At 43.3% G+C, this 22,102-nt stretch overlaps 2 protein-coding genes across 7 annotated transcripts in view; both read right to left on the minus strand.

The window, feature by feature from the left end:
• Window positions 1-635: 635 nt before the first annotated feature.
• On the minus strand, window positions 636-5,016 carry LOC143114527 (uncharacterized). The gene is made up of 8 exons (XM_076276187.1): window positions 4,814-5,016; window positions 4,376-4,479; window positions 4,037-4,208; window positions 3,828-3,931; window positions 3,405-3,585; window positions 2,143-2,246; window positions 1,822-1,993; window positions 636-977 (listed from the first exon to the last, which is right to left on the minus strand). Exons 1-8 carry the CDS (start codon window positions 4,870-4,872, stop codon window positions 872-874), a joined length of 1,002 nt encoding a protein of 333 aa, XP_076132302.1. The 5' UTR covers window positions 4,873-5,016; the 3' UTR covers window positions 636-871.
• A 13,137-nt stretch (window positions 5,017-18,153) lies between these two features.
• hspg2 (heparan sulfate proteoglycan 2) overlaps window positions 18,154-22,102 on the minus strand; it is a 98,847-nt gene continuing 94,898 nt past the window's right edge. For all 6 annotated transcript variants that reach the window (XM_076276192.1, XM_076276193.1, XM_076276189.1 and 3 more), the window contains 4 exons: window positions 21,561-21,631; window positions 21,232-21,315; window positions 20,197-20,300; window positions 18,154-19,838 (listed from right to left, as the gene is read on the minus strand). In XM_076276192.1, the coding sequence (XP_076132307.1) occupies window positions 19,666-19,838; window positions 20,197-20,300; window positions 21,232-21,315; window positions 21,561-21,631 (432 nt within the window). In that variant the 3' untranslated portion in view covers window positions 18,154-19,665. The remainder of the gene's footprint in view (window positions 19,839-20,196; window positions 20,301-21,231; window positions 21,316-21,560; window positions 21,632-22,102) is intronic.

Raw genomic sequence — 22,102 nt, forward strand, 5'->3', positions numbered from 1 at the left:
GTCACGTGGGTGCGCATATTTCCAGAAGTGGATTTAAGGCACTTGATTTAGTCCTCGTAGAAGCACTTGCAGTCTGTGAAGAATCAGTTTCAATTGGTACAGTTTGGAAACATGACATGAACATGACATATCTTTTACTCACCCTTTCCTCGGAGAGTTTTAGAATTTAAGTAAGCAAAAGTGTCTGCTAAATGTAATGTAAAAAAAAAAGTAGGCTATCCAGACGTTTTTTCCGTTTGTTCGCAGTTGTGACGATTGATCATTTTTACATCCTTAACACTCTGAGTCAATGCCATGCCCTTCAGTTCCTGAATTTCTCACCATATGATTTAAAATAGCGTAATTCTGTCAACTTTTTTGGGATTACCTTGGGAGCGTCATCCTACAGTGCCTGCCAGTGAGTTAGGCATAATACTCTTTTTTTAGTGGAGAGGTCATTTTATTCTACCTGAATTGAAAAAAACCCCATCAATATATACAACGATGTATGAATAAAAACAATGGATAGATGCATAGTATGTTAAAGTATATTAAAGTATTTATTTTCATTCAGAGTACAAAAGACATGGCAGTGAATGGAGGTTATTTTGATTCCAAGAAATCAACCCAAAGAAGGGGCATTTCCTCCTCACTTTTGAAGTCTTTGAAGTTCTTTGAAGTCAGCAGCAGTCACCCTGACTCAGCCATGAGAGTTATCAGACTTTGTAGCCTGTGTCTGCCAGGTTAAAGTGCTCCGTCAGTTATTTCTAATAGTCCCAATGAGCTAAAGCTTGAGATCTCAGGATGGCATATGATGCATCTGTAGTGTTCACAGAAAACACACACACACAAATAAACTGCCACCAGAATGTGTTGTGTGCATACAAGGGCTTCAGGAGCAGAAGTCCAGTGGGCAGGTGAAGCGCACCTTGTAGTCCTGGCACCTCCTGCCCCCCTGCTCCGCATTCACACAGGCAAAGCCATGGGTCGCATCATACCTGTGAAATGGAGGCAAAGAGAGAGAGAGAGAGAGAGAATTGACATTGCAGTACAAGTCTCGTTTTGCTGAACAGACCACTGAAGGATTTGATGCTACTGCTGGCTACTGTATAGCACACCACAGATTACTATGCAGGTCACTGCACACAACATTACACACCACACTACACATGCCAGAGGGCATGATCACATCAGCTCCCGCATACACCGTCACGTCCTAATAATTGTTAATAATAATTGTTAACGTTAATAATAACGTCCTTAATTAATTAATTACATTTAGCAGACACTTTTTGACCAAAGTGACATACATATGTCAACTATATTATAAGGGATTACATTGTCCCCGGAGCAACTTGGGGTTAAGCGCCTTGCTCAAGGGCACAACGGTGGAAGCCGGGAATTGAACTAACAACTTTCAGGCTACTGCATGTTAGCCCAGCTCCTTAACCACTACACTACCACCGCCCCATTGTTATGTATATTAAAGTATAAGTATATATACTCTGATCCCGTGAAGGAAATTTGGTCTCTGCATTTATCCCAATCCATGAATTAGTGAAACACATTCAGCACACAGTGAATACACAGTGAAGTGAAGCACACACTAATCCCGAAACAGTGAGCTGCCTGCTACAGCAGCGCTCGGGGAGCAGTGAGGGGTTAGGTGCCTTGCTCAAGGACACTTCAGCCGTGGATGTGGGCATGGGAGAGCAGTGCTCAACCACATTTTACCTACTGGTCGGGGATCGAACCACGGCTGCCCCACATGTACATATGGCCACGTGTGCCAATAACATTTCAACAGCTGACAACATGACACAGGCCTGTGGGTAGCCTTACACTTGGAAAGTGTCACCAGTCTGAAGGGCGGGGACACCGCTGGTGGTCATGGCTTCGATAGCCACTGGTTGGCTGCACACCGCCTCAGGGAAAGCTACCTGCAGCTGCCGGAAGGTCTCGTAGTCCCCACGGCCCGTAGGGTCATCCAGGTCAAACCACCTAGTTCGACAACCTGGCACACAATGTGTAACATAGGGTTCATCATCGATGGATATACAAGGCTGTAGTATTCATTGCCCATTGTTCCTGTTTAATTGACTAGGTTTTTTTTGGAGGGGTGAAGGTTGTGGAGCACTGGTGGTGTCCTGTCAGAAAACCTACCTTGACAGAAATCAGAGGGGCAGGTTAGCATCACTTGGTAGTCATCGCATGTCCCCTTCCTTTGCTCTGAGTTGATACACACAAACCCAAATGTGACGTCATAGCTGAATGGAAAAAGAAACATTGTTAATGTACGTAAGTCACATAGTACTGTAGTTAAAGTATATGTCCACTACAAGCTTTTCCAGCTGACGAAAGCTCTAGTAGTTATGAGTACTACCACTAGTACTACTACTGTGAGTAGTAGTAGTTACAGTAGTAGAGGACTACATTGCTATTCTCTATTCAAGGGATGATATCAGCATTGGCTGCATGATCTGGGCTCATGTCCACACACAAGTGCTCTGGCATGCCAGCTGTCACATGCTTTTTAACCTTGGCGAGTGGAGCAATAACTCCATACTTCATCGGCCAAGTAGTGTCTTGCTCTCCAAATAGATGTGCTTCAATTAGGCCTAATCAAAGCTATAAGTTATTTTTGTCAAAGATAATAAACATTGGTGCTTGCGCAACATTTGTTGCTGGCTACACCCCTTTCAGTCCCTTGAGACCTTGTTATGGAGATTGATACTGTTTCTCTCTGGCTAAACCCTTGTAAGGTGTTCTGTGGGTCCTGTTTTCAGTGTATGCTTAAAGACAAAAAAAATATGCAATTTATTATTTTCCTAACTCAAACTCATTGGCCTTGGTTCATTTTCTGTGAAGAACACAAAACATAACTTATTTTCAATGACTGCACACAGTAGCCCCCCCACCCCCCTAACCATAACTATTACATAGGAGGTGTTCGGGTCTACTGGACAAATAGCAAATATCCGAGTATGATAATTGTAGGTGCTATGTACCTTAACTGTATCCTCCTCCTAATTGGGCCTGCTGTGTATGTGGGTGTCTGTGTGTCTCTGTGTGTGTCTGTGTATCTGTGTGTCTGTATTTGTGTGTGTCTGAATGTAGGTGTCTGTGTGCTGAAAATGATCATGATCACAGGGGTAAATGGCAAATATCCTTTTAGCCTTTTATCAGTTATTGTTAGATAAATTTGCTTTTATGTACCCACTGTGTGTAAATGTAAATAAATCCTGACTGACCAGAGCGCATTAGCACACACAACTCCGGTTATTACAATTACATTTTACCACTGTAAGTACACATCAGAACCACTGTTGGTTTCCTTGAGTGAATGAATGGATGTGCAGTCTATGCTTGTGCTCTCTCGCAGAGTGAGAGAGAGAGAGAGAGAGAGAGAGAGAGAAGAGGCTCACGAGAGGAAGATGTCGCCGGTGTGCTTTGCTGAGATGCCGTAGAGCGTCTGTGCCTCCAGGCTGATGGGGTTCCTGCACACCTGGCCTGGAAACGTTTGCAGCAGCTTGGGGAGCGACTCAACGTCGCCCTCATCTGACGCGTCATCACTGCTTAGCCAGCGTGTCCGACACTCCTCTGACACTACGGCGGAGACACACACAGGTGAGAACATACAGCGCACCAATGGGAGCATGCAGGTTCATGTAAACACTTTATAAAAAGAGCACATGTGTATTATGCATCCAGGCAAATAAACTAGAAGCTGAACAGAGATAATTATATTAATATGAAATAAATATAATATAAAATATATATATAAGTCTTCTATAATCATAGTAGAGGTGTGTTTGTGTGTGTGTTGGCCCTCACAAACAAACAACAACCTGAACAAAAGTCACTTGGACAGGTGAAGCGTACTCTGTAGTCCTTGCAGGTGCCACTCCCCTGGTCCACATTGACACATGCAAACCCATAGGTGGCGTCATAGCTGCAGAAGAGAGTGAAAAGCCAATGTCAAATATCCCATATGCAGCTCAGGTTCCAAGCAGTTGGACGAGAGAGTCAAACCGTCAAACCCCAGGTGGACACTCACACCAGAAGAACATCTCCGGTCTCTGAAGCTGACTGGCCGGACAGTGTCTGGGCCTCGATGGTGATTGGCTGTGGGCAAATCTCCCTGGGATACGTGGAACGGAGCATGCTCAGAATCTCAAAGTCTCCATTGCCTGTTGGGTCGTCCGAATCGAACCAGCGTGTCCTGCAACCTGGAATAAATTAGAGGTTACTGTAGCATGCAAACAGAAGTGCCCCGAACACACACACACACACACACACACACACACACACACACACACACAGTCCACACACATGTACACAAACACACACATACAAAAATCTGTTGTTCATGTCAACTCCTGACGTAAGATCTTACCGCTACAGAATGATCCACTGCAAGTGAACATGACTTTGTAGTCCTCACACGGCCCTTTCGTCTGCTCTTCATTGAGACACACCACACCTTCAGAAACATCTAACCTGCACACACAAACACACACACACACACACAAACACAAACACACACACACACACACACACACACACACACACACACACACACACACACAGACACACATGGCCATGAGTCCACACATCCAGTGGCACAGAGCATGCTGAGTTCTATATTCTAGAGCCCTGTTGCTTGTCACCTCAAAAGTTTAACTTATTCTAACTTTGTCTTGCAACGTTTTCGCATTGCCTGTGGTTATTTAGCCTGTTTTTCAGTTTCAGTTTTTGAGTCACATTAACATCACACGGTCTCTCTCTCTCTCTCTGTCGCTAGTTGCAGTGTAGTGACTGGAGAGGTGCGTACTTGTGAAAGGTGTTTTTGGTGTGTTGGGCTCGGATGCCGGCGGTGGTGTGGACCTCCATGTGGGTGGGCGTTGCGCAGACGGACGCACTGTGGCTCCTCTTCAGGTCCCGCACCAGCTCAGAGTCGCCCTCCGCCGACACGTCCCCGTCATCAAACCAGCCTGTATGACAGGCTGGGGGACAGCAGAGGATAGAGGAGAGGAGAGTAAGGGAGAGTAGAGGAGAGGAGAGTAAGGGAGAGTAGAGGAGAGGGGAATAAGGGAGAGTAGAGGAGAGGAGAGTAAGGGAGAGTAGAGGAGAGGAGAGTAAGGGAGAGTAGAGGAGAGGGGAGTATAAGTATAAGTATAAGTATATATACTCTTTTGATCCCGTGAGGGAAATTTGGTCTCTGCATTTATCCCAATCCGTGAATTAGTGGAACACACGGGGAGCAGTGAGGGGTTAGGTGCCTTGCTCAAGGGCACTTCAGTCGTGCCTACTGGTCGGGGTTCGAACCGGCAACCCTCCGGTTACAGGTCCGAAGTGCTAACCAGTAGGCCACGGCTGCCACTGAGGAAGAGAGGAGAGGGGAGTAAGGGAGAAGAGAGGAGAGTAAGGGAGAGTAGAGGAGGGGAGTAAGGGAAAGGAGAGGGGAGTAGGGGAGAGGAGAGGAGAGGAAGGGAGAGGAGAGGGGAGGAAGGGAGAGGAGAGGAGAGGAAGGGAGAGGAGAGGAGAGGGGAGGAAGGGAGAGGAGAGGAAAGGAGAGGGGAGGAAGGGAGAGGAGAGGAGAGTAAGGGAGAGGAGAGGAAGAGATGGGGGGGCAGAATAAGGGGTGGCGAAAGAGGGGAATAGATAGTGAGGTATGGGCAGGAGAGGATGGGGGGAGTAGATAGTGAGGTATGGGCAGGAGAGGATGGGTGTGAAGAAGAGAGGAGAGACATGACATGAAGTATGATATGAGATTATATGAGATATCTTGTATGTAGTGATGCTCAGTGTCATTCAACTGGTAATGAAGGGATTAAATGAGTGTTGGTATGTCAGAATTATATTCCAGTGTCTACACACTTTCCTCAGATGAAGCCATAGGAGATATTTCTGAAAATATAAAAAAAGACTATCTGTTTTAGTTCATTCCATGAAAGAGAAAATAGCATTCATAAAATTAAATTAAATTAATAAAAAATAATATTAATAAATAATACAAATAGAATATTAATTAAACATTAAAATAAAATTAATATAATATCTTAACATCTGCAACAGCAGCAACAACAACAACAACAACAACAACAGTATACTATTACTACTTAAAGGGCTTTCCATAGAACTACTACTAATAATAATAATTATTAATTATAATAAATGTAATAGCAATAACAAACATGATTATAAAAGGTTAGATATTAACATGTATTATAAACAATTATTTTGAAAGGAAAAAACTCACTAAGTACAGCCGTCCACACTGCAAATACCTAGACATAGGATGTTAAAAAGCAGGCAGTGACATGAATACAAGAGAAAACTCTTTAACTTTATGCAAAGGCATATCCAGAACAGCCAAAAGATTTTTACAAGGGAACTGTACTCACAAAATATACTGCTTGAGAAGTCATGTTTACACAGGTCTTCCTGATGGGGAATTAAGTCATCCACTGGTGTAAGGTCTCTAAAATCAGTTTCATTCCATACGTGTTTAATGGCAAACCCCTCTAAGGCTGGTATTCCTATTCCTAAATGAATCAACTAATATGTCAAACTACACATTATCTGTTACTGATATAGTTCTGCCATTATTAATATTCCTATTGTAATGACTGTTATTAGCGTGTTGTGTTAGCGAACTATTATTATCTATTCAATCTGCCTATTATTATTTATTAATATGGTACTCACCAATGAAAGAGAGAGTACTGCCTTGCTGTGATTACAAGAGACTAGAGAGGAGAAGGTGGCATCCTCTATTAGACTTAACTCTAAGGCAGGTAAAGAACATGATTATTAAGTGCATGTAGCCATTGGCCAATAGTTGCTTTCCCTCTGGATTGGCAGGGACTCTCGCCAGGCTCTGTCTGAATCCCACTCGTCCACCAGCATCCACACCTCCTCCCTCTCAGTCGCTCCTCAGATGAGTCAGGTGTCATACCTGGTCCCTCTCTCTCTCTCCAGACACACACACACTCCTCAGATGAGTCAGGTGTCATACCTGGTCCCTCTCTCTCTCCACACACACTCCAGGGCTCTGCACACACATTGGCAGCCCATGAACTTGTGTTATAGACAACCAAACAAAGGAAAAATGAGAGATGACCAGAACAATGGCATTGAAAGCATAATGTGCATGGGACACTGTGCTCAGGTTCAGTGACCCCACTCGTTCAATGTCCGAAAAAAGGTATTGTTGTAAGGGTTAAAGGTGCCATGTGTAAGAATTGAGGTAAAAATATCCAAAAAATGAGCTACACGCATCAAAAGAATGAAAAGAAATAAGGGTGATGATGCAGAGATATCAACCTGAATTAGCATGCTAAATTACTAGCCACAGCCCGACAGGTGTTATAATACCAGTTTCGGCCATGGGAGGCGGTATGCGGGCAACATAACCGCCAGCCAAACTGCAATACACGTTTCTCGGTTGTTACTCTAGGGTAGACCAACTCACTTTCTGGAGGTATACTGCCCCTATCTTTTATGGAATGTGAAGTATGAATTGATTTTTTGGCGGACATTACACATGGCACCTTTAAGCGGATGTTTCCGTTTTAAACTTCTGTAGGCCCATCCGAGTGTGAAGTCGTGACCTTGAATTTCCCTTTGGGGATCAATAAAGTATCTATCTATCTATCTATCTGTCTGTCTATCTATCTATCTATCTATCTGATGCATTAATGTGTCAGTAATTCTCTTTTCAACTGGGCCCAGAGCAGCTTGTTTTTTTCCATAGACAGTAGAAGAAAAAGCTGTTCAGAGTAGCCTACAACAAAAATTGTCTTATAAATAGAAATAGAAATCTTATTTTTTATGAAGGCCTGGACTTTACCCTTGATTACATCATGTGGCTGCACAATTACACTCATTACTCTGTTAGAGTCAATCAACTTTTTTACCCTCACTAAAACAGAGGAGATGGTGAAAAGGTTGTGAAAACAGGCTGGCTGCACTAGTAAACATTTTGGACAAAAGAGCAGTCGGTCCCAGAAACGACGTGTGACGTCAGATTTAACAACTGGACTATCCGGAGGCGGAGGGAGGAATGTGGTGGATATTTTGTTCTTTTTTCACTGGTCAGTGTCCATACAGCACCCACACAACTATGTTTAGAACGTTGCTGTGAGCCGTCCAATAGGAAGCATCCCATTACTTTAGTTATTTACACCTCACTGGATTTGTCATGTGAATCACCATCTGAGCCATGTTTCCCAACCTCCTCATCGTCGCTTACTGACCGCTCCACTGGTCTCCACTGTCATCTCACCCCAATGTGTCACTCCCTCAGCCCTGGCTGTCACCTCCATCACCTGCTCCCTTCTCATCGTCACCTATTTCACCCTCGAACCCCTCACGTTTGTCACCTCCTTATAGCCATGTCTGTCACCTCATCATCTAACGCTGTCACCTCCATCATTGCCTCGCTTTTCATCGTCAGCTGTTTCACCTCTAACCCCTCACTTTAATCACCCCCTCACAGCCATGTTTGTCACCAAATCACAGAACACTGTCACCTCCCAGCCTGCACAGACCTTATAGTGTCGCCTCATTGTTATTAATGACAACTAACTTCTGCTTTCTTTATTTCTTCCTTAGCAAGGCTAATCCTTGCATGTTCCATCTGCATCTTCTCCCAGTTGCCATCTGAGAAGCTTTATGATGGAATCGACCACAGGCCACTGAAAATATAATCTGTATGAGAGAGAAACCACCACACAGGCACAAGGCACAATCTTCTCCTCAGGCTTAAGCCCACACTGTGCAAAACTCTGTGGGGAATCTAGGAGATCATCTTAAAATCCATGCATGCGCTTTTGGGAGGTTATCACTATGAGATGCCCCTTTTTCCATTCCAGTAGACATTTGGTCTACTCCCAGGCCACAGGGCAACTCCAATCTACACTCAAGTCGAGTCGAGAAGCTGGACACCAGCCCAGAGAGGGGATATGCTATTCAGGACTATGCATTCGCTACGTCTGTGTATCCTATGACAAATGGATACTGTTGGCCCAGGGAGGATGATGCATGTAGACATATCTGCACAATGTGTCCCATTTAATTGTTTCCTGCCTGGTCGGGAACAACAACAACAGCTCATCTTTAGTGTGGCTCTCTGCCACGTCAGGCTCAAAACAATGCACCTGTCACACACACACACACACACACACACACACACACACACACACACACACATTAACAAACACACTGACAGCTGCCTACGGGGAGACAGTGAAAATAGCATGCAGGATCGTTTAAAATGGTGGCCTGGGGGTTTAAGGTGCGTCTCAGGTCGCCGGCCGTCAGCAGCGCAACAAAGGTCAATTGCCAAACACTGGAACAATGGGAGGGTGGAGTGTCAACCAACCAATGCACACTTGATAGGCCACTTGCGGCTTCAGTGCACACACACACACACACACACACACACACACACACACACACACAGACACAGAGACAAACACACAGGGAGACATCTGACTTTGGGGAAACAACAACACATAGCGCCCCCTAGTGGCCCCTATCTTGAATTCAAATATGGCCACCAAAATATGCCCTTTTTTTCTACATTTATAATGCTATGCTGCTTTTAACACATAATATGACATGTCTACAGCCATCTTTCATCATTATGAAATACATTATGAGACAATCATGCATAATTAAAATGGCAGACATCTTAGATTTTAAGGAAGTAGCCATACATTCTGACACTGAGTCAAAAACTGGGGTGCGTTTGGGCTATGTGTGAAGTTTCGACTGTGTGACTAAACCCTGCACTTGCCTGGGCTCAATCCGTCTAATTTGCCCCCTAGAGGCTGGCATGCTAGCAAGGATGCTAAAAGCCTTGGATGCTAGCGTCTGTCAAGTCTCTTAAAAAAACATATGCTGCCTTTTGGGAAATTAGCTATTTTGTCTTCTATCCTAGAGTTAGATAAATTAGTACATACACCCAGTCATAGTTAGATAAATTAGTACATAACCCAGTCCAACACATCCTACTGTTAGCCTAATTCAATTGAGGTGGGTGGGGCCAATTAGCATATGCTAAAGTTTCTTTTAAGGCTTATAGTGATTGTTTGAAAAGGTCTATTTTGTTTTATTGTAGTTTAATATTTTGCATCCCATAAAATGATTATGCTTGTCCATGAAACTTAAATACGTAATACCTTATGAGTTTAGCTCCCTCCTGACACATTAGGGCTCATGCTAGTCAGTGAACCAGCACTTTTAGGACACTTGCTAGTGCGTTCAGCGCCAAGTCTGGTGGAAACACCAAAAGCTTAAGACAGGTAAAGTTGAGTATCGTCCGCATAGCAGTGATAATCAAATTCATGGGAGCGAATGGTCTCACCCAAGGAAGTGTGTAAATAGAGAAAAGTAGGGGCCCTAATACTGATCCCTGATGCACACCTGTGGTGAAGTCATGTGCCCTTTAAGGTAGGATTTAAACCAGTCAAGGGCTTTCCTAGACATTCCAGTTCAGATAGTGTAGAAAGGAGAATGTCATGGTTAACAGTATCGAAGGCTGCCGATAAGTCTAGTAGAATGAATACTAATGACTTAGCAACTTAGATGAGGACTTAGCTACTGTCAATGCTACGGTCACAGACAGAAAAGCAGTTTCAGTAGAATGACTCTTGAAAACAGACTGTCCAAGACTTGCTTGAAGACCATTTTCTCCAAAAACTTTGACAAGAAAGGAAGAAGGGAGATGTAAAAGGTTCTGTAAAAACAGGAATGTTAGAGGTGGTGGCAAATAATAAATTTTCCATCTTTATCTCCTTGACTGATTTTTCACTAGTTTCACATTTGGTTAGGGTCAGTGTCACTACTGGTAGAATAAGCCAGTACCTGGAGCCTACAAACGTTGCACATCCAACTCCTCCAGAATGGCACACCAATACGTTCCATTGCCAGAAGGATTGCTGTGTCTCCCAGCGCAGTCTCAAGAGCATGTAGGAGATTCCAGTAGACAGTTGCTCAAGGAGAGCTGGTAGAGGGTCCTTAACCCAGCAGCAGGACCAGTATCTGCTCCTTTGTGCAACAACAAACAGTAGGAGCCCTGCCAGAGCCCTACAAAATGACCTCCTCCAGGCCGCTGGTGTGAATGTCTCTGACCACACTGTCAGACTTCATGAAGGTGGCCTGAGGGCCCGATGGCCTCTGGAAGGATCTATACTCACTGCCCAGCACTGTGCAGCTCAATTGGCATTTGCCATAGATTACAAAATTGGCAGGTGGCAAAATTGGCATTGACGCCCTGTGCTTTTCACAAATGAGACCAGGTTCACCCTGAGCACATGTGACGTTTAAAGATGTCTTGGAGAATGTAATGCTGCCTGCAACATCATTCAGCATGACTGGTTTGGTGGTGGGCCAGTGATGGTCTGGGGAGGGATATCTTTGGAAGGACGCACACACCTCTACGGGCAAGACAACTGCACCCTCACTACTCTTAGGCATCAGGATGAAAACTTCAGACCCATTGTCTGACCCTGTATTGGTGCAGTGGGCCCTGGGTTCCTCCTGGTGCACAACAACGGCTGGACACATGTAGCGAGAATGTGCAGGCAGTTCCTGGAGGATGAAGGCATTGATACCATTGACTGTCCCCCCCCACACTCCCCTGACTTAAATCCGATTGAACACCTCTGGGACATTATATTTTGGTCCATCCAACACCGCCAGGTTGCACCACCGACTGTCAAGGAGCTCAGTGATGGCCATGTCCACATCTGGGAGCAGATTCCCCAGGACACCATCCGCCATTTCATTAGGAGCATGCCCCGATGCCATCAAGCATGTCGGGGCCATACGAACTACTGAGTACCATCATGAGTTGCTGCGCTGAAATTCAAGCAAAATGGACTAGCTTGCCTTAGATTTTCGGGGGGTCTTTGAATTCAGTCCTCTGTGGATTGATCATTTTCATTCCCAAATAACGAAGTCGCATCCTTTTGTTCCTAACATATCCATATCCAGTCCATATCAGTTTGAATCCTACCTCACAGGATGCTCGTTTAACGTATCATGGCTTGGACATCTGTCCGCACCTCACCATCCCACCACAGGGGTCCCCCAGGGCTCAGTACTGGTTCCCCTTCTCTTTGCTATCCACAACACTTCTTTGGGACAGATTACACATTCTCACAGCTTCTCATACCACTGCTATGCAGATGGCACATAGTTTTATCTGTTCTTTTCACCTGATGACCCCTTGGTCTCGACACGGACCACGGATTGCCTCTCAGACATATCTTCATGGATGAAGGCACACCACCTCCAGCTAAACCTCTCAAAAAACAAACTGCTGGTCCTCCCAGCTAAACCTACTGCTCCCACCTACTCGAATGCCCTCATACAGGCATTATATGCTACCCCCCGACCGTTGCGCTCTTCAGACAAACATTGTCTAGCTCTGCCACCGGTACGCTCAGGTCAATCCGAACTTTTTTCATCTGTTGTTCCTTGTTGGTAGAACGCGCTACCAGTTCCTACTAGAGCAGGGACATCCCTCTCCATCTTCAAAAAACTCCTGAAGACCCAGCTCTTCAGAGAATATCTTCTCTCGTAGCACTACTTACAACTAGCTAATTATAGCACTTACCACCTCACTTGACTGTATAAAAACAGTACTCACTTATGCACTCTTCCCTATTGTACTCTAACGTTTTGAATTGTTTTAAATTGTTGAGAGAATTGTTTTAAAAGCGTTAAACTGTTTACCAGGTTGTAAGGCGCTTTAGCTAAAAATGTGTCAGCCTAATGTAATGTAGATATCCAGCATGATGTTTTTTCCCCATTGAAATCTGATGTGTTTTATTGTTTAAAGTGTATATTTTTTTTGAGCAGTGTATAGTAAGTAAGAGTTAAGGTTTGCTCAAAAAGAGAAGAAGGTAGAATAAGAATGTATTGATGATGTAGGTAGTTACTTCAATTAACCAAGATATAGAATAATTTAATAGAATTTTCTTACACATAGTGGCAATATTGGAATCTTACCAGATTATACTTGATGCCTTGTACAGTATATTATTGAGGTTGTCATGTGATAAAATGACTGTTCAAACTTTTAAATTGTTTTTGAATGATATTTCTATCATGAATAACAATAGAGATAGTCTATATTTTCACATTTGGTATCCTCCATATTGGATTTCAAAATGGCCAACATCAAGTTTGTTTGGAAATCCTGTCAATAGCTTCCTTGGCCCTAACAATTGAGTGTTAGAACTTAAAATACTTTTTTATCTTGTTTAAGTTTGAAGTTGTATCAACAATTCTATTAAGAATGGTAGCTATATTTGAATTCAAGATGGCGTGCCAAGTTCCATGCTTTCTGCAAAAACTGAACGATTCCGGTGCTTAGCCGCTGTACTATATAGACTAAGAATAAAACAGCCATGGACCTTGTCGTGGAAAAAGTATCCACTTTCCGAACCTCCAACCCAATTAGCACTCTGATGTCAAAGACCCGCAGGAGAACACCAAGACAACAGATGTTGAAGACTGTTGATCCTTTATTGCAGTGAAAATACAATCCAAACAGCGTCAGGACTGAACCGTCAGGCAATAAGCGATGAGTTGCAGCTGCCACCCCGATGAGATCTGAACTAAGTGTGCCTTTGCTCTGTCTTTTATGCTCCTGGGGGCCTGGGAGGCGTTTCCATCACCAGGAACGTCACCAGGCCCCTTTTAGCCAATCAGAACGTTTCGGGACTTGAGATATTGGTGGAAAACCCCTCTCATCTGTACATTAAAAAATGTGTGTTGCTGGGCAGAATACATGTAGTCAAGTTCTATGTGTAATCTGTTGCCAGGCAGGGTATGTGTTTATTTGGTTCTATGTGTCACCTGATTTCTCTTTTCCTCCGGGAAGTCCCTTCATTTCTTAGCCCCCTTTGTTTCTGCCCATCTGCATCTCTTAGCCCTCTTTGTTTCTGCCCTTCTGGAAAGTCCCTATCCTGTTTACTTCACTTCTTGGCCTTTGACGGTTCAGTCCCATGACAGTCTCATGCAGTCTCGTGACTTTCAGTAATATTGAACATATGCATCACCAACACTCTTACAGTAAATGGAATCATTTCTAATAAACTAATGCATGCAGTATAATGTCCTAGTAAAATCACCACAACCTCTCTTCCTATTCCAAGTGCTGTTTACAGCAGAGTTCAGAAAAATTATGTAACAGTGCATAACAGGTCTGCCCGACAGATAGAGAACGGAGTCAATGAGTTACTCGCAAATGTTGGTCATAGGGACGGCAGTCTGACCCACTTCTGTGAGATTTATTGCAGGGTGAAACATTAGCACACAGAATTTCCTCAAAACGAGTCACTGCAACCATAGATAAATGCACACTGAACTAACCCAGGGATCCAGCTGAGGTGAACGTTTCCAGGCTTAGGGTTCAGTGTACTGGAGAAGTCTGCCTGATGCCTGATAGGTAATTAGGTCCCGTTCCATTAGTCATTTATAAACAAGCAGTAGTGCTTTAAAGTCAGTTCTGTGACTTACTGGAGGCCTTGGAAGTACTTGGAGTAGCTCTAATACAGGGGTCTCAAACTCCCGGCCCGCGGCCCAATTCCGGCCCGCAACGTATGTCAAAATAATAATGTAATCCGGCCCTTGAGGGTATTTTTAATTGCGACAAACAACGATACTGATTAAAATAGACGATAGATCCAAGTACGGTGACATATCTCATTTGTACTCTCCTCCACTATTTGCTAGACATCCAGAGCTTGAATCGAACCCAAAATCGCTGCACAAAGTTTTCAGGAAATACTTTTATTACACGCGAGAAACACGAAGACGTGCATTTGTAACACACACATAGGCCTACCTGTTTCTATGCTTTTTTGTTAGTTTTTATCATTTGTATTAATATTTATTTTATCATTATTTTATTTATAAGCTAAGGTTGCTAGCACAGGTGTCTAAAATAGATGACATTGGCAGAAGTGGCCCTCAGCTCATTTGAGTTTGAGACCCCTACTCTAATACCTCTATTCTAATGCCCCTCGTGGTTCAGACTTCATCCTCACTAGTATGAAGCAGTCAGGTATCAATGTTTTTAAAAAAAATAATAATCTACATGCCTGAGGTGCTCTTTAGATGGGACTAGTTTATTTAAGTAGCATGAGAAAAAAGACCACAGATTTGATTGTGGATGGTGCCACGTAAGGCTGTCGACTCTTCGGGAGGATTTTGACTAAAACTTGAATAAGCCTTCAACTCTTTACAGCTCAATTCATGTGCATTATTTAGAGCTAAATCTTGGCCAGCCAAAGCCATCAGGGGCTTTCCCTAAACAGTGGGCTGGGCATTAGCCACTGACTGGCAGTGCTCCTCTCCTTCAGGCCACTCATCAATGATTCAGATGGCCTAAATAAACAGGCACTTTAAAGCATTTACACACGCTGAGGCACTTGAAAGCTATTCAAAATCTAAACGTTTTTAAATATGTGCCGTTTTAAAAGCTGTCCAATTTGCATGTGCAAATCAAATTGGAATTTTAAGTGTAGTTACATTTTAATTTAATCATTAAACAAAGTGTCTAAAGTGTCTTTTGATAGTGGAAGATGCATCAGCATTTTAATGCTAAATGTCATCTGTGGAACCACTTTTGAGAATTGAGCTAGTTGGTTCGGATCACTTCAATAAACTACCCTGCTGAAAGCAAAACTCAAGACGTGAACTTTAGCTGGTTTACCAAGCTTAAGATAGTAATTCAGCTTGTTTTGCTTGTTGTACCACCTCAAGCTGACATTTTAGCTGGTATTGGTCATTTTAGAAAACCAGCATGACCATCTTACACCAACTATGTCAAGCTTGGCAGGCTGGTCACCAGCTTGACCATCTTACACCAACTATATCCAACATGCCAGGCTGGTCATACCAGCATCACAATCAGAATCAGTTTTATTGGCCAAGTATACTTACACAAGGAATTTTAACTCTCTATACATTCAACAAATAGACATTAAAAGAAAAGTTAAAGAGAGTGTGTGCAGGATGTGTGGGGTCTTTGGTGATGTTCTCTGCCCACCAACTTCCTCAGATGCTCACACCAGCATGTCCACCTGGTGGCCCAACCAGCTGCACCAGCAAGAATCAGCAAGATCAGCTGGTATATCCTTGCTGTGGTGGGTAGGTGGTCAGACTGAGTTACTGCACGAGAAGGGTACGTATCATCTTATCTAACTCTGCGGGAGATGGAGAATACTGTAAGCTAATTTCCCAAAATGTTGGTGTGTTCCTTCTGTGTAATGTATACACTTTAATGTGTCTTCCTTGTGATTCTTAGTCTTTTCTTTACATCATCTTACAGTTAATTAACGTAAAAAACATTAAAACTTGTAAATGTGACCTTGTAAATGTGATGATTTTTTTTTATAACGAAACACAAATGATGAACTAATGATAAGGGTCTGCCAGGCCTGAATGGATGTGTCCTCTATTGTGTCCTCCACACATGATCTTTGCTACCCTTGATCAATAGCCTGAACTCAAATCCTGTTACATAACTGCTATCCTTTGCTCCTTGCAATTCAAACCCTCACCCCTCCCCAAGGATGGGATCACATTTGGTTACCCAATGTGACTGCTGTCAGCGAGATGGATGGAGATTAGCCGAGGGAACCTTATTTATTTAAAATGTCAGACCATGTCTCTGGTCTCCCTTGCGTAAGATGTGTTTGTGAGCCCATGAGAAAAACAGCTGTCTTACTCCTGAGAATATATATGCCTGCCTGGCTCCTGTCAAGGTCCTTGTGAAAACTGTAAGAACACAGAAGAACTGTAAGAACAAGCCTTGGGTGTGTGAAGGAACAGTTCTGCCCTAAAATGTCACCATTGTCTTCAAGTGAAGCACATATCTGAGTAATATCTGAGAGAATATTAGGCTGGTGTAATGGCCACACTGTAGGAAGTTAGTGCTCTGTAGAAAGGTGTGGAGAGGAGACAAGCGAAGACATTTACCTCACAGAGAGAAAGCATGAGATTCTAGAAAAAGACAATAGCCATAAATAGAGAGGGCGTGTTGTACCCTTGACAGATGATGATTGTACATTTTTTTTCTTGGTATCAGGAATCACAGTCTTAAGACAATACCACAGATAATAGCAGGGTTCCTTGAAGCTCTTCCACAAATATGTGACATTTTTAAAAAATACTTTGTTATTTCATGAAGTCAGTAAGTTGACGCAGGTGTCAAACACTACATAATTAGGATGCAAAGAGAAAAATACAAAGTGCTTTGAATCACTTTTATCTTTGTTATGGGCCTAGTTTATAGCCACCATTTGTCAAACCTTACAAAGGTGGTTATTTTCAAATAATGCGTATTATAAGTAATGATTTATAAGACTTTTTTTGAGAGTGATGATTTACATGACTTCCTATTTTTTTTTAGCCTCTCTTTATCCCATCTTTGGAAGACTGAGCTGGATTATGGAAAAGCCTGTTCGTCAACACAGAGTTAGAGTTCAGTGTGCGGTGCTGTGGGATTAGTGCTTAAGATAGAGGGTTATGTTGGGTTAAATATTTAAAGATTCATGGCTGGGGTGCTGGATTGAGAAGGATTAGGGTTAAGACTGAGTTAATGTCTCCACAAACCCAATGCTTCTTTTACAGTCTAGATATGCCTCATTCCCGCTCTGCATATGTAATGCATATGTCTTGTGCTGTTTTGTACAATCCATGATGTCACTGGATAATCCCTAATTTTGATATTTTAGTCTAAAATCAGACATTAGGTGATGCAGTCAGTCTCTGCTTTAGGCTGGAGGAACCAGTGGAGTTGACTGTTGGGATGTTCTGTGGATCGCACAACAAACAGGTGAAAGACCATCCGTAGCCTTCAGCCGTTGCCATTGTTGTCAGTAACTCCTGCTTTTCCAGGAGCCTGTAAATGTCAAAGCTGAAGATCCATGACCTGATCCGTCGCCATTACACAGAAAGGTCAGATTCCTCTATTCAGGGACTTTTCTGTGAATTAGTGGTTAGTGTCCATTTCCCCAGTCAGCTTGATACACAAGCACACACACAAACACACACACCCACACGCACGTACTGTAAGCAGACAAATGTCCACATTCCCACACAAACATTGAGCAGTGAAATGAAAAACTCATATTGACACAGAAATTCACAGTGTTTCAGATTCCTAGCTGTGGTTGGCTTTGGCAAATGGCCTTTTATTGTACATTTGTGACTATTGGTACTTACAAAAACCGTATGAGTGACACACCTACTGAAGTTGTTAGCACAAAGAGACAAAAATAAAGCATTTATTTCGTAGGGTTGGCTGTCAGACTGTAGCACCATGGTTTCTCTGGAACACCCCACACACTAAGGCTACCACACAAGGAAGGCAAAAGGATTTCAGCTCCATAATGTATAAAAAATGACAGTAGCAGATAAAAGCTGTTTTCTCCCAAGAAAAAAACAACAACAGATTTCTGTGTGTTTTCATACAAGTTCACCTCCTCAGCTGTGCGGCCATGCTTTTGGCTCTGCCATTTCCATTCCATTCTCTCACTCTCTCCAACCTTCTCTCTCTTCCTCTCTCTCTCTCTCTCTCTCCTCATCCCCCTCTCTCTTTGTTCTTTGTTTAAGTGACCCCCCCACCCCCCCCATCCCTCCCGTGATCCTCGCTCATACGTTAAGTCTAAGAGCCTGCTCTTCTATCTCAGCTCTGGAATTAAGGACAGAAGTAAAGAAAGAAAGGAAGGAGGAAAGAAAAGGCTGCATCATTTTTCAAGTAAAAACAGATTAGCCTGCGAGCTCAGACCCACACACACACACACACACACATACACACACACACACAACCTTACACACACACACATACATCAAAACACAGAGACACTGTATACACACACAGACCCCATTCTCACAAGCAAATATTAGCACCCAGAATCACTTCCAGGCTAACAGAGGAGCAGTTTATGGTTAGTTAGCATTTCCCCCCACATATAATATATATTTCTATATGAATATAAATAAAAAAATCAGTGCTGTAACAACATTTCTGACTCCATAGGATCTAACCCATGTAGAAGGCCCATCACACTCATCCATGGTTTCTTTTATCTCTCTTCTCTCCCTCCCTCCCTCCCTCTCTTTCTCTCCTCTCTCTCTCTCTCATGGCTGAGTAAGCTGTCCTTGTGTGATGTCTTCCACTGAGAATACAACACTGAGGAAGTGAAGACTTGTTAATATTATCATCTCATATCTCATATTCCATCTCTTCTGTTGGTTGACTGCAAGCACGGAGAGTCAGAGCTCCTTGAGTGTCGTACTGTGTGTGTTTGTGTGTGTGAGTGTGTGTCTGTGCTTCCTGACTTGCTCTCCTTTGGTAGCAGCAAAGCACTTTGTGTTTTTTTTTGTGAAACAGCATGATTGTCAGTGTGTGAGATCAGACTCTTTGGATGTTAATGAGTGTTCTGTGTGTGTTTGTGTGTGTGAATGTGTTTATTTGTGTAAGTGAGTGTCTGTTTGTGTGTGTGTGTGTGTGTGTGTGTGTGTGTGTGTGTGTGTGTGCGCTGTCATAGGTGTAGGAAAAGTGTGTGTGTGTTGTCATATATGGAAATGTGTGTGTGTGTGTGTATGTGCGCGTGTATGTGATTGTTGGGAAGTCTCTGTGATAGTGGGAGTTTATGAGACGCAGCGCTCCACGTTGACTCCATCCTCGGCGTGCACCCGCAGGTCGATGGGTGTGTGTTTGTGCTCTCCCGGCCGTGCGTTCATCAGAGACAGGTTCCGCACACACCCCGTGACTCCTGATGAGAACTTCCCCCCTGTCAGAGCTAGCATGTCAGGGGCTCCACCTGCACACACACACACAGACACACACAGGTACACACAGGCACACACACAGGCACACACACAGGCACACACACACAGGCACACACAGGCACACACACACAGGCACACACACACACACACACACACATACACACACACACACACACACACACACACACACACACACACACACACACACACACACACACACACACACACACACACACACACACACACACAGAGAGGTATGTTTGATATTAATAACAGTAGCTAGGATAGGAGTTGAAACAATCTCTCTCTCTTTCTCTCTCTCTTACACATTGTCTTTTCCAAACACACACTGAAAGACCCCCCACACACACCAGCACACAGTGGACTTACCTAGGTATATGTTTCCTTTAGTGTTGACCATGATGCTCTTGCCTTGAGACTGACCCCTTGCCATGGATCGTCCATCTATCTGAATATAACCCTGTTTTCCCGTCCTACAGAGACACAGTATAATGATTGTAAAATACAAAACTATAAGAGAGAGAGAGAGAGAGAGAGAGAGAGAGAGAGAGAGAGAGAGAGAGAGAGGCAGGTGTTTTGTGCAAATGCTTTGCAAATACTGTAGAATATTGTGGGCATGTCTTTCCTAATCAGTTTTTTCCAAGCCAGTAACTTGAACAACATGTTTAACAAAAGAACAACAGAATGTAGTGACTGCATCCTACTAAATAGCCCAGTGTATTTGAGTGTGTGTTGCAAGATTATTTTTTTTAACGAGTGTGTGTTGCAAGATTATTTTTTTTAACAGAAGCTGCTTAACATGATGTCTCTGAACAATGTCCCTTCCTTAGCTGATGTGGAAAGTCCCACTGAGATATGTGCTGACGCTAAGCACCTTTCTAGACCTTATTAACAGCTAAATATTGTCTGACTGTCACATGGATTTAGGAAATACCTTAGCGTAAATATCGGATGATCAGGTTGCAACACAACAGATTTCAGTCTAACAAAATAAAATGATTTATAATTCAGAGGGCCCTAAAACACTAGTTAATGATGAGCTGAAGACCAGTTTGAAGGCCGAGTTGATCATCTCAGGATGAACTTTTAAGATGTATCCTGTATATGTTTTGTTCAGACCTTATGGCTGTATGGCATATTGAACTGCATGGCAGTAGATGGTGTTGTACAGGGTGAATTGTGTTGTGAGTGTATGTAACATTGAATGGTAGAAAAGTGCAGCACACTCTGGCTCCATATGAGAGGTTTAATAGACAAAGACGTTTCGGCCTATAAGGCCTTCATCAGATATTTTATAGGCCGAAACGTCTCTGTCTATTAAACCTTTGTACCAGTGGCCAGCACCTCAGAAAAGAACATTTGGTGTGTGTTACTGTATGCTTTTCATAGTGTATGTAACGTTACCTGACTGCAGTGATTTTGTGCCAATGGCCATCGTTGATGGGATCTTTGGACATGATCTCTGCCTCACCACTGCCCAGCTGGTAGCTGAGGGTGACAAATGTTTTCAGGGTTCGTACACCAAACACAAGCACTCACAGAAACAACTCTCAAACATTTTTGTTTCCCTTAAAGGAAATCTCAATTTCAGTTTTCTAGATGACCCCAGTGGACAAAGTCAACACTGCTAGCCTGCTGGCTAACACTGGCACATTTACAGAAATGTTGATCAATGTGCACTGTCCTGAATAAATAAATGAAATGAAATGAAATGAAACAGTTAGTTCACCAACCTGAAGACAACGCGACCGTTTTGTAATCCGAGACTGATGAAGTCCTTGCCCTTCCCTTCATCGCCAAGCTCCTGAAAATGTATTTTTTTTAAAAGAGTCACCTTAAAACGTCAAGTACTCTGCTTAGGGATATCCAATCTCTGAAATGTAATGAGGTCACTCTACCCTTGACATGCACATATACCCTAATCAAACACCATCTACTGCTCACCCGTGCAGATTGTGCAGTTCCAGTCTATGTGGTTTGGGGGTACTCCCACAAAGACAACCCTGTTATGCTGTTACACTCCTGAGCAAATCATTCCTATTTTGTTCCCTTTGTTTAGGTACAATAATCATCCCTGTGAGAGCTGAGCTGAGGTCGGATCCCATCTGGTTGGGAATAAATTGAGACTAACTGAGGTCTGATCAGGTCTGGTTAGGAATAAACTGGGACTAACTGAGGTCTGATCAGGTCTGGTTGGGAATAAACTGGGACTAACTGAGGTCTGATCAGGTCTGGTTGGGAATAAACTGGGACTAACTAAAGTCTGGTCCAGTCT

Source organism: Alosa pseudoharengus, unplaced genomic scaffold (genome assembly GCF_046254945.1).
Source record: "Alosa pseudoharengus isolate Yale_2024_CS ecotype anadromous, Long Island Sound unplaced genomic scaffold, YU_APseudo_1.1 YU_APseudo_1.1_scf_9, whole genome shotgun sequence".
NCBI classification, from domain to species: domain Eukaryota; kingdom Metazoa; phylum Chordata; class Actinopteri; order Clupeiformes; family Clupeidae; genus Alosa; species Alosa pseudoharengus.

What these genes read in the sequence shown, in the direction of transcription:
- LOC143114527 (XM_076276187.1), bottom strand. Translation starts at nt 4,872, where the DNA reads ATGGAGGTCCACACCACCGCCGGCATCCGAGCCCAACACACCAAAAAC. An exon ending in ACCGGAGATGTTCTTCTGGT is followed by an intron (nt 3,932 to 4,036) that starts GTGAGTGTCCAC and finishes TCTCTTCTGCAG; the next exon opens with CTATGACGCCACCTATGGGT. An exon ending in ACTGGTGACACTTTCCAAGT is followed by an intron (nt 978 to 1,821) that starts GTAAGGCTACCC and finishes TCCATTTCACAG; the next exon opens with GTATGATGCGACCCATGGCT.